At 53.4% G+C, this 15,221-nt stretch overlaps 1 protein-coding gene and 1 non-coding gene across 2 annotated transcripts in view; one reads left to right on the top strand and one right to left on the bottom strand.

Annotated features, from left to right (window-relative positions):
• The first annotated feature begins 1,325 nt into the window (after nt 1–1,325).
• Nucleotides 1,326–15,221, top strand: part of LGR6 (leucine rich repeat containing G protein-coupled receptor 6) — a 127,537-nt gene continuing 113,641 nt past the window's right edge. Inside the window, exon 1 of the mRNA XM_019035873.4 lies at nt 1,326–1,732. Coding sequence (XP_018891418.3) covers nt 1,521–1,732 — 212 coding nt within the window. The 5' untranslated portion in view covers nt 1,326–1,520. The remainder of the gene's footprint in view (nt 1,733–15,221) is intronic.
• Nucleotides 5,164–5,267, bottom strand: LOC115932490 (small nucleolar RNA U13). Its single transcript, XR_004068771.1, has one exon. It is a non-coding gene; the product is annotated as a small nucleolar RNA U13 (small nucleolar RNA).

The raw sequence follows: 15,221 nt of genomic DNA, 5'->3' as shown, positions 1-15,221 counted from the left end.
GGTCATGTAGGCCCATCCTCTGGCCTTCCTAGGAGGCTTGTCTTCTACTTTTGGCGCCATGGCACCAACTGGAGGCCTAGGGTCAGGGTCTGCTCATTTCTTGGTCCAGCTATGCAGCCCCTCTAGCCCTGGGAGGTTATTGGGAGAGTGGAGAGGTGTTGATGAGAGGATCCTGGCATATGGAAGGACAGGGTGGAAGAAATCCTGGATGCCTCTGAGGTCCCAGGTTTCTAGTATACCTTCTGGCTGGACCATGGGGAGGTAGGGCAAAAAAGGAAGGAGGGGGGCCCACAGCCTGCTCTAGCTCTGGGCTGGGGCTTGGCTCAGCATGGGAGAGACCAGAGAGAGCAAGAGGCTGCATGAAGGAAGCACAGCCAGCTTACTATGGTCTAAGGAGAGAACAGGGATTGACCTCAGTTTTAACCACCATGCCGTTTGCTCTCCAGGGCTCTGGGGCCGGCCCAGGTCAGCCACTTGGTGGGATTCCAGCCTCAGGGTGGCTGAGCTGCAGGTGCAGCACCCGACCTCCAGGTGGCACCAATCCGCTTACTTTGAGGTGGGCTCTGACAACCAGCTGAGCTGCCCGCAGTCCCTCAGCCTCCCGAGGTCCTGGGAGCAGGGATCAAGGTGGTCCCCGGGCCGTAAACCTGACAGAGGCTGCAGGAGTGCGTTTCCACCCAGGGTGCACTCAGCGGGTGTAACTCCACACCCGTTTCTTTGGAGTCAAGGCGCGGCCTCTCAGTGAGGAGACTGCTCCTGGTTGCCCACTGTCGGGTCATCCCAGCTTGCAGTGGAACCCTCCGCAGCCTGGCCTCTTCCAGGGTAGCCCCTCACTCCCCTCTCTCCTGTCCTAGCAGACAGGCCAAGGAGGGCGGACAAGTTCCAGCTCTGGGGATGCCCCATCAGCTGTGTCACCTTGAACAAATCATTTCTCCTCTTGGGTCTCAGTTTCCCGCAGTGTGAAACGTGGTGGAGGCATGAGGGGCAATGGGAGCCCCAAGGCCTCTTTCAGAGACCTCCTCTGGGTCCCATGTGACCCCGTGGCTGTCCCCAAAGGCAAGAGGGTTCCCAGCCCTGCGGCCAAGGCCCTGGGACACCCTTTCCAAACAAATGCAGGTCTCTGACGGGCTGAGCTTTGCTCGCTTGGGTTTCTTCGCTTTCTTCCTTTTTTTTTTTTTTTTTTCTTTCCTGGATGAAATTCCTGCCAGCTCCGAAGGAAGGAGGGAAGGGGAGCGAGCCGCAGCGTAGAAAGTTTCCTTGACTCCTCCTCCGGCTGGGTCTCCCTCCCTTGCCAAGCCCAGCCTGTGAAACTGAATAACGAAGATCACTCAACAATGCCTGCCCCTCTCTGACTGCACCGTCCCGGCGCTCCCACCGCCGCCGCCGACGCCCAATAGAGCCCCCGGGGCGGTCCCCACCGACGGGGCAGCCCGCCGGGACCGGGAGGAAGCAGCTGCGGCCACCGCGCCCGTGCGTCCGCGCGCCCGGCCGCCAGGTGCCCCAGCAGCCCGGCCGCCGAGATGCCCAGCCCGCCGGGGCTCCGGGCGCTATGGCTTTGCGCCGCGCTGTGCGCTTCCCGGAGGGCCGGCGGCGCCCCCCAGCCCGGCCCGGGGCCCACCGCCTGCCCGGCCCCCTGCCACTGCCAGGAGGACGGCATCATGCTGTCTGCCGACTGCTCTGAGCTCGGGCTGTCCGCCGTTCCGGGGGACCTGGACCCCCTGACGGCTTACCTGTGAGTACTGCCCGCCTGTCCCCGCCTGTCCCCGCCTGGTCCTGCGGGCTGCTGGCTAGCGCCCAGTCCCGGCCTCAGCAGGGCACCTGCTTGCTTGGTGCCCTGGGGCGTGGGCATCCCGGAGAGGGTTTGCCCCCTTCCAAGTTGACCGTTGCGGGACTGGGGAGGGGAGAAGAGTCTGAGACTAAATACCAGGCGAGCAGGGAGACCGGGCTTCCCTGACTTGGCTTCCCCATTGGCCTCCGTGCTTGTGGGCTGACTATGGGAGCCCAGGCTTGGCGAGGTGGGTTCTGGACCTTGAGCGGGAGGGCGCGGGGCTGGCTGCTCCATCTCCTGTTGCTGCATTCTCTTCTAGCAGAGCAGTGCCCGGGATGGTGGCTGAGGGTAAAGCTGACAGAACTGGAGGTGGAGGTGAGGGGAGCGTGCCCCAGTAGGGTGGAAATAATGTCTGTTCTTCTGCCATGGTGAGGACAACAGGGCTGTCACACTGAGGCTGGGTGGCCTTCGTGGGGGAGGGGGTTTCCCAGAAGCTGGGAGGGGGGCCTTATCCACTCTTGTCTCCTCAGAAAGGGACTCTGCCAGCACCATCTCCCTTCACTGGGGCCTCCTGGCTCCCCCAGGGGCCTCCCTAAAGTCATGTCCCAAGAGGCTGTGTTGGAGACACTAATTTGTGGGCAGGCGCCGAGGCTGAAAACCAGAGAACCATTTTTAGCGTCTGAGTTGGGGTGAGATGGCGCGTGAAGGGGACCCTACTGGGGGCAGCTGTCCTGTCTGTCTGGCTCATGGGAGCTTCCCCTCAGAGCTGGAGGGCTGGGGGCTCTGGCTGCTCACCACCTGGGCAGGAGGAGGGTGAGAGAGCACATTCCAGGCCACCTACCCGCACCCCCAGCCCGGCTCTGGGGAAAGGAAACCTCCTCCAGCCCAGCTCTGCAGGTTCTATCAACTTCCTCAGAGGAGCTGGGAGCAGGTGGGAAAGCCTGGGGCCTTCTGCTGAGGGCTAGGATCCCAGAGTTCCTTCTGGCCTGAGAGAGGCCCCTTATGGCTTTGGGGTTCCAGCACATGGGAGCTTAGAGGAAGAGGAGGCTGGGTGAATCCTTATAGGGGCCTAGCAAGAATTTGTGGAACTAAAAGGATGCTCAGTGTTGGGAGTGTCCTGGTGGGAGGTAGAGGGTCCCAGAGGGCAACTCTTCATGGGACTCCTCTCCAAATGTCCCTGTCCCCGGGTTGGGATGTCCCCCTCCACTCCAAAAGGCACAGGCTGTGGGCCAGGTAAGGGAGTGAGAAGAGAAAAATAATGTCCATCTTCTAGAAGGACAAATGGAATCCTTCACAGTGCAGTAGGTGACGGCAGAGGCAATCATGGGAATAAAGGTACCAACTGCACAGAGCCTGGGCGCTCAGCATCTGGCAAAGCAGGGCAGGCTCCGGCCCCACCCTACACACAGGCCAGCCCCTCTTTCAGCAGTTTTCTATCCTGTGAGTATGTGACATTGGTTCATTTGAAGACAGGGTCCTGTGGCTAAAGGGTTTAGATGTGACTTCTGTGGAGCCTTTCTCTGGGTGAGCTGAAGGAAGGTCCCTTGCCTGGGTTGAAGGGGCAGGGGAAATAAGGCCTTCCAGAGCTTCCTTTCCCAGCATTAAGTCTTCCTAGACTGGTTAATGACCCTTTTTCTAGAAGGACTTGGGGAAGGAGGTACACTGTCACCTTTGGAATTCAAGCATCCTACCATCCATGCTGGCAGAAGATTTTCCCACTAGCTTGCCACAATTCCCTCGGAGCTGTGAAGTCTGCATTTGGGTTCAGTGGAGGTGGGGTTTTCTGAGCTGGTCTGTGTCTTCCTGGGGATTGAGAAAACCCCTCTCTCTCAAGACTCAGGGGATGCTTCTGAGAGTGGCGGAGAGAAGAGAGGGAGTGGGAGCTATAAAGAGTATGATGGGTCCTGAGGCAATATGGGGAATTTAGCAGTGGGGTCTGGAATATTGGAAGGAGGTGGCAGAGGACCGTGTCCCCTGCCCTGGGCTGGGGAGGGGTCCCATCTGGATGGTGCATGAAGGATTCCTACAGTTGTCCTGAGGGTATCTCAGAGGAGGAATTTTCTTTCTTTGCCCTCGCTGGAGAACAGCTCTACCACAAAGGCACCTGAAGGTGGGGTTGAGAGCTGGCATGGAGAAGAGCCAGGGTGGGGAAGTCTTGGGGCTCCTTTCTCTTTTCAGCGATGTTAGGAGATGTCCAGCTTGGCCCTGCCCCATGTATCCCAGCCCTTGCTGAGGAGAGCACAGATTCGCATCTGATGATATAACCAGCAGTGCCTCTCTCTGAGCCACTCAAACCTTGGTTCCTTCCTAGCTCTGCCACCTACTGAGAGTCGCTCACTGAACACCTCTAAGCCTCAGCTTCTTCATGTGTACGTGGAGAGGAGGAAGCAGGTTGCTGAGTGGATTAAATGAGATAATATGTTCAATGAAAGTCCCCAGAGTGCCTGACACCCGAGGGTAACTCTGAAATGGTGGCTAGTATTATCATGCCTCCTATGGGTGCTCCGTGGAGGTGAAGGTAAACTACCAGGCCTCTCCACACCAGAGGGAAATTGAGCCTAGTGGGTGAGTGTAGAATTCAAGGGAATGGTTTGTGGCTGGAGGAAGAGAGCTGTGTGCTGGGGAGGTGACTGTCAGGGCAACTCTTGATCAATACTTGGCTGGTTCTGGGGACTTGGAGCCCAACCAGTTGGTGAAAATTGGGGGTTGGGGATCGGGAAGGAGAGTGGGGACTTAGGTCCTCCTGACACAGAGTTAAAATGAAAAATGTTAAAACACTTGGATATGCAGGAAGTAGCAGGCCAGAGAGGACTCGAAGATCCTTAGAAGAAGCCATAGACAGAACCATAGGAGGCGCCCAGGAGCTATGGGCTCCAGAAGGTACCCGCAAGTTCTCTTGCACATTCCTTGACCTGGTCTCAATAAAAATGACATCACATCTCTTCCCCCACTCCACGGCTGTGAGATTTTCTCCTTCTAGCCAATACCTTTCATGAGGTAGGTGCTTCCACCTCTCCATCTTGGTTCTAGGGAAGACCAGAAAGGCGTCTTTATAGCCAACTGGTATTCTTTGCCTTGACACACATGTCCAAAAACTATTACCACTTTTGGGCTCAATGCCAGCCCTGTTTGATCAAGGTTGGGAAGACGGACTTCAGATACTCACAATCCTTCATATGTCTCTCTTTTTTCAACAGTTTCCTCTTAAACTGTAGTCTCAGCGAGGCTCATTGACACTCACCGGGGTTTTGACATTCTCCCTGGCTAGGGCCCGTTCTGGAAATAGACCAAGGGGGTGATGGAGCCCCTGGCTCTGGGACATCCAATCTGATGGTGATGAGAAGGCATGATGCCTCTTGTTCTATTCTTTTTTCTTTCTTCTTAAAAAAAAAAAAAAAAAGACCAGTAATGTGCTGACTTCATAACAAGGTTTGAGGGAGGCACTTCTCACATGTGAGCACGAAAACCCAATTGTCACACTTCTTAACTACAAAAGTATCACCTCTTGTTCTATTCCATTGTATGTGCACATGATGCAGAGACAGGAATACACAGACAGCAAATAACTTGTTGGGCAGACAATCCCCAGAGTTTTTCCTGAGTAGAAAGATCTGGGTAGTTACTCTGGGCCCCCAAGGCTGAGCAGTGTCAGTAAACAGATGGTGCCAGAAAAGGTGTCTCACGCAGCTAGTTGTAGAAGACCTCAGGCTCATGCACTTGCAGTCACACCTAAACACCCATTTTCATCGCCCACTGCCACCAGGGCTGAGGGAGGGGCCGCTACACCATGCAACCCCCATTCAGACTGCTGATTGCTTTCTTAGGAATTCACTCCCTTTAAGATTGCCTGGGATAACTGATAACCACTGGACTTGTTTGAAAGGTTAGATGGTGTGTGCATAGGTGTCTGTGTGTGTCTCTGTGTGTGTGTAGATACAGGGTAATTTGCAGGGGATGTCTACAGCCAAAATGATGGAGGCAGGATGCTGGAGGCAGAGAGTAAGGGGTTGTGGCATTTGCCACAAAAAAGCAGAGTTTAAGCTATCACTTACTAGCTATGTAACCCCCAGTCAGTTGATTAGCCCTTCTGTGACTTAGTTTCCTCACCTGTAAACAGGGTTAAGATCTACCTCATAGGGTTGTTGTGTGGATTCACTTAGATGATGTTTGCAATGGGTTTGGCATAATGTCTGGTCCATGGGAAGAGCTCGATAAATGTTAGCCAGTGTTGTTATTAGGGTGACCAGGGCCAAGAAATGTCAGTCATGGAAGTCTTCCTGGAGGAGGAAGTCCTGGAGCTAGCATGGGAGGGAGGGAAGCAGTCCTGTTCTATGAAAGGCATAGGATAGGTGTGTGTGTAGTTGGGGGCTGTGGGAGGTGCAAGCTGCCAAGAAGATGGAGTGAGTTCTACTGGGAACCAGAGTAATTTTAGGTTATTTTTTTTTTTTAAGAGTGCAGTCTGAAAATCCAGGGAGGGCAGGGGAGCACCTGATGGAAGACGCCAACATGCTCCCTTACATGGTCTAGATGGGCCCCTGCAGGGGCTACAGATGAGGAAGCAGAGAAACAGGCAGCCTTAACAGGGGAGAGCCAGCCTTGGAGAGGATGTGTTGTGAATTGGGGGTGGGGGTGCCAACGTGCCAGGTCTCATTTCTCACTTCCAAGGCCACCCTTCCCTGGCCCAGTCTTAGTCGCCCTTTCTAATAGATTCTAAGAGTTTGACTCCTCCTTCCTGAAACTTGGGGTTTGTGAGTTCTAATCTTCAGTCTCTCAGTTGCTATGAGACCCTGTGCAAGTCCCAAAACTTCTCTGGACCTCAATGTCCAGAGAAGCCATGTTTTGGATGAAAAACTAGAAAGTGGGAGAGGCAGGGAGCAATCCACTTTGAATCTCCTGCTCCTGGTGTGGGACAGAGAAAGCTCCCCAGGAGAGCTGCTCAGCTGCAGGCAGTGAGGGAAGGGAAGGAGGGAAGGGGAGGACCCAGGCAGCACCCAGACCGGGGTGGGGAAGAGAAGGGCGAAGGAGGGGTACAGTGACTCCAGGAAGTGGGGTCCCCTGGGGCTCTCCTGTGCCAGCCTTGCTCCAAAGTGGAGCCTAGTAGGGTGGGCCCATCAGAAGGCAGACCCGGGGGGTCGCCGGAGGTGGGTGAATGTGTGGGGGAGCCAACACCCCAGTTCAAAGGAAAGGCAGGAAATAGCCCTAGGCAAAAGAAAAAGGAAACCTCTCGGCTCTGGCAGCAGCGGGCATGGGGCGCGGCCGGGTGGGGCGGCTGGCGGAGGAGAAGAAAGCCTGGCTCAGAGCAGAGTTGGCCCCCAGCCCGCCCCCACTCCACCCCGCCTTCCCCCCATTCCATGGGCTCTCAACCCTGATGGCCCCACACGCGCTGCAGCCTGCTTCCTGCACTGACCCACGCCCCCCAGGGGAGAGACACACAGGGCACAGAAGGTATCCCAATGGGGAGGCCCTGCTGGGCGCGGGCTTGAGTCTCAGCTCCACTGTTGATGAGGTGTGTCTTTGGGCAAATCACTTAACCTCCCCAAAGCTCCAGTTTCTCAGTCTTTAAAATGGAAACACTAATAGTATCTACCTCAAAGGGTTGTGAGGAGAAGCAAATGAGACAAAGAAAGCAAAGGGTCTTTTATGCTATAAGGGCTTACAAAATGTTTACTATTAATATTGTTTTTCTTATTGCCTTCAGCTACAAATAAACTACTGTGAAAAGGGCCCAGCAGAGCTACTGGTGACAGGACGGGGAGTTAGGATGGCAGAGTCTCATCTTCTGGAGCCCCATCAGATCACCCTTCCTTCCCTCCCACCCTCCTCCTTTACTAACAAAGCCCATCCCACTGACTTTCAGGGAAACAGGCCTTTCAAGCAGCCAGTTCTGCTCTTGGGCTCCTGGGCCGGGATGGTGGAGGAAGTGATCCTTCTCCCAGGGGATGCCCGGAGGAGCTGGGGCTAAGCCCGCCGCCTGGCGGGAGACTCTCCAAAGAGGAAGAATCTGGGCTTCTAGGTTAGCGCTGTCTGGAGAGTACAGCTTCTCCCCAGAAATCAGAGTTCCTTGAAATTAGAGTTTCTCTGCTATAGCCCAAGGAAAAGTGGGGTGAATGGGTCATTTGGGATTGGGAGTGTTGTTGTGGGGGTTGGGGGCAGACATGCCCTGAGGGGCCGTGAGGATCCTCCTCTGAGCTCATTCTTAATGGGCTATGTGACCTTAGGCTAGTGAGTCACTATTGGGAGCAGGGCCAAGATCAAGGAGCCTGCTGGGGCTTCAGACACCTTGGGAAGGTGCAGGAGATGGGGTGGCGGAGAAAATGCCAATCTCCCTTCCCCATGTTGGAAATGGCAACTTCTTTTAGCCAAACCGAAATGAACTCACTGACCTGGGGGCTTCTGAGAATTGTGGGGTCCCCTTTGTACTAACTAGTCCACTGGCAAAAATGGAGTGATCTCCAGTCCCTAATGACAATTCAGGTCTCTCCTCCCGCCCTTCAGACATGGGAGAACAGGTCCCAGGAGGAGAAAAACACCCGAGAGGCCAAACTTGGGCAGTGAGCAGAGAGTTATTTTGGAAGCAGCGAAAGGACATGGTGGGGGGAGAGCTCAGGGGTTGGCACTGTGCCCCCCGGAGCCATGCCAGAGCAGGCCATGGGCAGGCCGGTGGCTGGCGGGTTGGAGGGGAGCTGGGCCCGGCTACTTAAGGCACCTCCAGAACTGAAGTTTCCTTTGTGTCCCATCCCCAGCCCCCGCTTCTCTGCTACAATCTTTTGTCTCCTTCAGAAACCATCAGGGGATGCCTATGCTCTGTGTCTTCAATTCTCCCCATCCCTGGGAGATCAGGGCCCTCTCTGATTAACTGTGAGATGTGAATTTGAGGCTGGGACCGGGGAAGCATCTTGTGCCCAGCTCTCTGCCTCTCCTGTCTGCTCCAGCACGGTGAGGATACCTTCCTGGTTGATATTTTCATTCCCTGGACTGTGATCTTCTTCCAGAAATACACTAGCTCATCAGGAACATTCACTCTTGGGACCCAGTCTTGATGGCCCCCCATAGGTTCAGAGAGACATACATAGGAATCCACCATCACCCTGATGTCTCTTCCTTTACCAATAATAGTAATAACCGGCATTTATTGAATGATTGGCATGTGGTGGGAAGTGCACTCAAGCGCTTTATCTGCATCATCTCACATAAACCCCATGAGAGAGGTGCTAGTGTTATCCCCACTTACCAATGAGGAAACCAAGGCTTTTCAGTGCTAAGGAGCTTGCCTAAGACAACCTGCCACTAGTTGCTGGTGGGGGGATTTCAGCCCACGCAGCCTCCCTCCTACCCACTTTATCTACTGCCTCTCAGAGGCCCACAGCTGAGGGGTTTCCAAACTCCAAGGGAATGAGCAAGACTCTGGGTGTGTCAAAATCTCAGGCCAAGCACCCTCTCAAAGCCTAGTTACAGTTCCTGTCTTTCTGGGGGAAGGATCAGTGGTTTGCCCCATTTCCCTCCCATCCACCAGCAGTGGTTTCTGGGAGCCCATCTATGGGGGCTACTTGGAAGGTATTGGGGCTCAGCACAGAAATTGGGGACTCTGGGGAGGGTAAGACGGAATCCTTGAGTGTGGAGATTATCATCAGCGTTGATGTTGAGGACCTACTGTCTGCTGGGTCCTCTGGGAGGCAGTCAGGGTGATGACTGTCAGTGAGAGACCAGCCAGGTGCACGTGAAAAGTGAACTCACTGTATCAGATAATCCTGGGAGCATCCAGGGAGGACCAGAGGTGAGGTCCACAGGCATTCAAGGGAGAAAGGGACCGAGGTGGTCAGGGAAGGCCCAGGGGAGAGAGAAGAGGCTTGAGTCCTGAAGACCAGAAGGACTTAACTCAGGGCCAGGAGAAGGGGAAGCCATGAGCCCAGGTTAAAATGAGGAACCACATTGGGGCTTTTGTACTTCACCTCCACGACCTGTTCTGTCCCACTCCCTGGGGCAGCATGTTCTAGAGCAGGGTTTTCTGCCCTTTTTCCCTCAGGGCACACATTTTAAAAACACAGACACACATACACAAACACACAAATGCAATCCAAGGTATTCAGTGTCCTGGGTTAAACCAACAAGGCCTCTCAGGCGAAAGGCACCCAGTCAACCCTGGGCAGCATCCAGCCATCCCAAGGGATGGGAGACCCCATCTGGGCACACACCTGGAAGCGCTGCTGTAGAAGAAAGAGTGCATGTTTGCAGCCAAGCAGACATGGGTTCAAGGCTAAGTTCCAGCTCTAACCAGCTATGGCTGTGTGTTTCTTCACCTCTCTCAGCTTCTGTTTTCTTACTTTCAAAATGGGCATACGGAAAGATGTTTATAATTAGACACAGTGCTTGACACATAGCAAATGCCCAATCTATGGGAGCTATGGTTATTATCTATCTGGTCTCCCCTTGAGAGGAGGCACTTGGGAGGAGCGGTGGAGGCAGGCCTGCAGTGGCCCTTCATTTCACCTATTTGACTCTGCCTGCCTAGGGCTTGCCGAGAGTGAGACCCAGAGGGTCGGTCCTAGGACACAATTCCTCTCACCCTCTGCCCCTGCCACCATCCTTTCCCCTTTGCCCTTGGAGGTGCTGGAGGAGGTGGGAGTGTCCCCGAGAGTGTCCAGACTGACAGAAAGGTGGCAGAAAGGTGCTGAGTGCCTTCCGTTGCACCAGTGTCAGGGACTTGGATGTGGTCCCCAGGCCCAAAGCCAAGGCAGATGGACTCATGGAGGGGGAGGAGCAGAGGAGCAGTGCAGAGTCACTCTCTCCATGTAGCACCCCCAGCTCAGTGCATTGCTGGGGTTCTTGCAGGGCAGATGAAGTGCTTCTTTGTATAGGGGAATATGTGGGTGAACCAGGAAAATGGGAGCCTAGTACATGGAGGTTTATTCCAACTCCATGTGTGATTGGCAAGTTAGAATTGCCCCGCTACCTGAGTTATCATTGGCTCCTGAGAAACAGGCCAAAGGCAGCCCCCACTAAGAAGCTTTTAGCACCTCCTATAGGAAGGAAGACTTCCCGGTGAATCCAGTGTGAGGATTCTTTTCTCCAGGTCTCTGGACCTCTCCCAACATGCTCCATGTTCCTTTGCACGAAGAAGAACAGCGCAGTTCGGTAGAGTGTGTGTAAGCCCCGGTTGCCATCAGCACACTGTGTGGATTCTGGCAATACCTGTCATCCCCACTGGTGCTGCGGTGCCCCTCATGCCCCGTGTTAATAACCAATGATAGTGCCACTTGAACTCCCAGGCTGTTGTGAGGAGCAAGCATTCATTCATTCATTCAATCACTCATTTGTTCATTTGACAAATGTGGATTGAATGCTTGCCCTCATTCCTCTCCCCTGGAGCCTTGGAGAGAGAGATAAGACAAGCGCAAATAACTGTGACCTGTTGTAGAAAGTGAGAAATACACCCAGGCAGGGCCAGATACTGCGCAGCAGGTGGGGCACAGAGGAGGGAACGCTTGTGTCTAACTGATGCTCCTAATGCGGAAGCCCCTGAAAGGTGGTTGTGGTGCAAAGGAAAACCCACAGGCCAAGGAATGGGAAGACCAAGGTTGACACTTGTTTGTCAAGTGTCAATAATCATCTCTGCCCGGTGAGTTGTTGCATGAAGCAAGATCCTCCTTGGGGGGTGTTTAGCACAGAGGGGGTGCGATTTTATTTCCTGTGAAAATACCAGGTAGTATTATGTTCACTATGTCTTTGTAGGGTGTGTGTGTCCCCATCTGTCTGTATGTTTGTCTGATTGTGATGCTCTACTTCATCAGATTCAGGATTCCTTGTGGACAGGAGCTGTGTTTCTTTGCATCAGGAGAGGGGAACTCTTTTAGGGCAGGGGCCATGCCTCCTCCTTCAGTCTGGGAGCTTCCTGAAGGCAGGATCTGTGCTCGTGGTTCCTTTTCTTGGGATCACATCACACACACCAAGCACACACACACACCTCCAAACACACACACACACCTCCAAACACACACACCTCCACACACACACACACAACCTCCAAACACACACACACCTCCAAACACACACACACACCACACACACACCCCTCCACACACACACACACCACCACACACACAGACACACCTCCACACGCACACAAACCTCCACACACACAGACACACCTCCACACACACACCTCCACACACACGCCTCCACACACACACACCTCCACACACACACCTCCACACACACACACCTCCACACACACACCTCCACACACACACCTCCAAACACACACACACACCTCCACACACAACCTCCACACACACACACCTCCAAACACACACACCTCCAAACACCTCCCTCAAACACACACACACCTCCACACACACACCTCCAAACACCTCCCTCAAACACACACACACCTCCACACACACACACCTCCAAACACACACACACACCTAACACACACCTCCTCCAAACACACACACACCTCCAAACACACACACCTGCAAACACACACACCTCCACACACACCTCCACACACACACACCTCCACACACACAGACACACCTCCACACACCTCCAAACACACACGCCTCCACACACACACACGCCTCCACACAGACACACCTCCACACACACACACACCTCCAAACACACGCCTCCACACACACACCTCCACACACATACCTCCACACACACACACCTCCACACACACACTTCCAAACACACACACCTCCAAACACACACACCTCCTCCAAACACACACACACACCTCCAAACACACACACACCTCCAAACACACACACACCCCTAACACACAGCTCCTCCAAACACACGCACCTCCAAACACACACACCTGCAAACACACACACACCCAACACACACCTCCTCCTAACACACACACACCTCCACACACACACACACCTCCAAACACACACACACCTCCACACACACACCTCCAAACACACACACACCTCCAAACACACACACCTCCAAACACACACACCTTCAAGCACACACACATCTCCAAACACATACACACACCACACACCTCCTCCAAACACACACCTCCAAACACACACACACCTCCAAACACACGCACACACCTAACACACACCTCCTTCAAACACACACACACCTCCAAACACACACCTAACACACACCTCCTCCAAACACACACACACCTCCAAACACACACACACCTCCAAACACACACACACACCTAACACACACCTCCTCCAAACACACACACCTCCAAACACACACACACCTAACACACACCCCCTTCAAACACACACACACCTAACACACACCTCCAAACGCACACACACCTAACAGACACCTAACACACACACACACCTTCAAGCACACACACACACCTCCAAACACACACACACCTCCAAACACACACACCTCAAACACACACACACACGCCTCCAAACACACACACACCTAACACACACCTCCTTCAAACACACACACCTCCAAACACACACACACCTAACACTCACCTCCTTCAAACACACACACACCTCCAAACACACACACACCTCCAAACACACACCTCCAAACACACACACCTCCTTCACACACACACACACCTAACACACACCTCCTTCAAACACACACACACACCTCCAAACACACACGCACCTCCAAACACACACGCACCTCCAAACACACACACATCTCCAAACACACACACCTCCAAACACACACACCTAACACACACCTCCTCCAAACACACACAAACCTCCAAACACACACACACCTCCAAACACACACACACCTCCAAACACACACACCTAACACACACCTCCAAACACACACAAACCTCCAAACACACACACCTCCACACACACACACCTCCAAACACACACACAAACCTCCAAACACACACACACCTCCACACACACACACCTCCAAACACACACACACCTCCAAACACACATACATCTCCAAACACACACACACCTAACACACACCTCCTTCAAACACACACACACCTAACACACACCTCCTTCAAACACACACACACCTCCAAAGACACACACACCTAACACACACCTCCTTCAAACACACACACCTCCAAACACACACACACACCTAACACACACCTCCTTCAAACACACACACACCTCCACACACACACACCTAACACACACCTCCTTCAAACACACACACACCTCCAAACACACACACACCTAACACACACCTCCTTCAAACACACACACACCTCCACACACACACCTAACACACACCTCCTTCAAACACACGCACCTCCAAACACACACACACCTAACACACACCTCCTTCAAACACACACACCTCCAAACACACACACACCTAACACACACCTCCTTCAAACACACACACACCTCCACACACACACACACCTAACACACACCTCCTTCAAACACACACACCCTCCAAACACACCTCCTTCAAGCACACACACCTCCAAACACACACACACACCTAACACACCTCCTTCAAACACACACACACCTCCACACAGCTAACACACACCTCCTTCAAACACACACTCCTCCAAACACACACACACACCTAACACACACCTCCTTCAAACACACACATGCCCTTCAAACACACACACCTCCTTCAAACACACACACACCTAACACACACCTCCTTCAAACACACACACCTCCTTCAAACACACACACACACGCACCTAACACACACCTCCAAACACACACACACCTCCAAACACACACACACCTAACACACACCTCCTTCAAACACACACCTCCAAACACACACACCTCCTTCAAACACACACACACCTCCAAACACACACACACACACCTAACACACACCTCCTTCAAACACACACACCTCCAAACACACACACACCTAACACACACCTCCTTCAAACACACACCTCCAAACACACACACCTCCTTCAAACACACACACACCTCCAAACACACACACACACCTAACACACACCTCCTTCAAACACACACACCTCCAAACACACACACGCACCTAACACACACCTCCAAACACACACACACCTAACACACACCTCCTTCAAACACACACACACCTAACACACACCTCCTTCAAACACACACCTCCAAACACACACACCTCCTTCAAACACACACACACCTCCAAACACACACACACACCTAACACACACCTCCTTCAAACACACACACCTCCAAACACACACACACCTCCAAACACACACATACCTAACACACACACACCCCTCCTTCAAACACACACACACCTCCAAACACACACCTAACACACAGCTCCTCCCAACACACACACACACCCCCAAACACACACACACCTAACACACACCTCCAAACACACACACACCTCCAAACACACACACACCTAACACACACACACCTAACACACACCTCCTTCAAACACACACACACACCTCCAAACACACACACACCTAACACACACCTCCTTCAAACACACACACACACCTCCAAAC

Source organism: Gorilla gorilla, chromosome 1 (assembly GCF_029281585.2).
Source record: "Gorilla gorilla gorilla isolate KB3781 chromosome 1, NHGRI_mGorGor1-v2.1_pri, whole genome shotgun sequence".
Lineage (NCBI taxonomy): Eukaryota > Metazoa > Chordata > Mammalia > Primates > Hominidae > Gorilla > Gorilla gorilla.
This window is presented reverse-complemented; position numbering and strand designations above follow the sequence as displayed.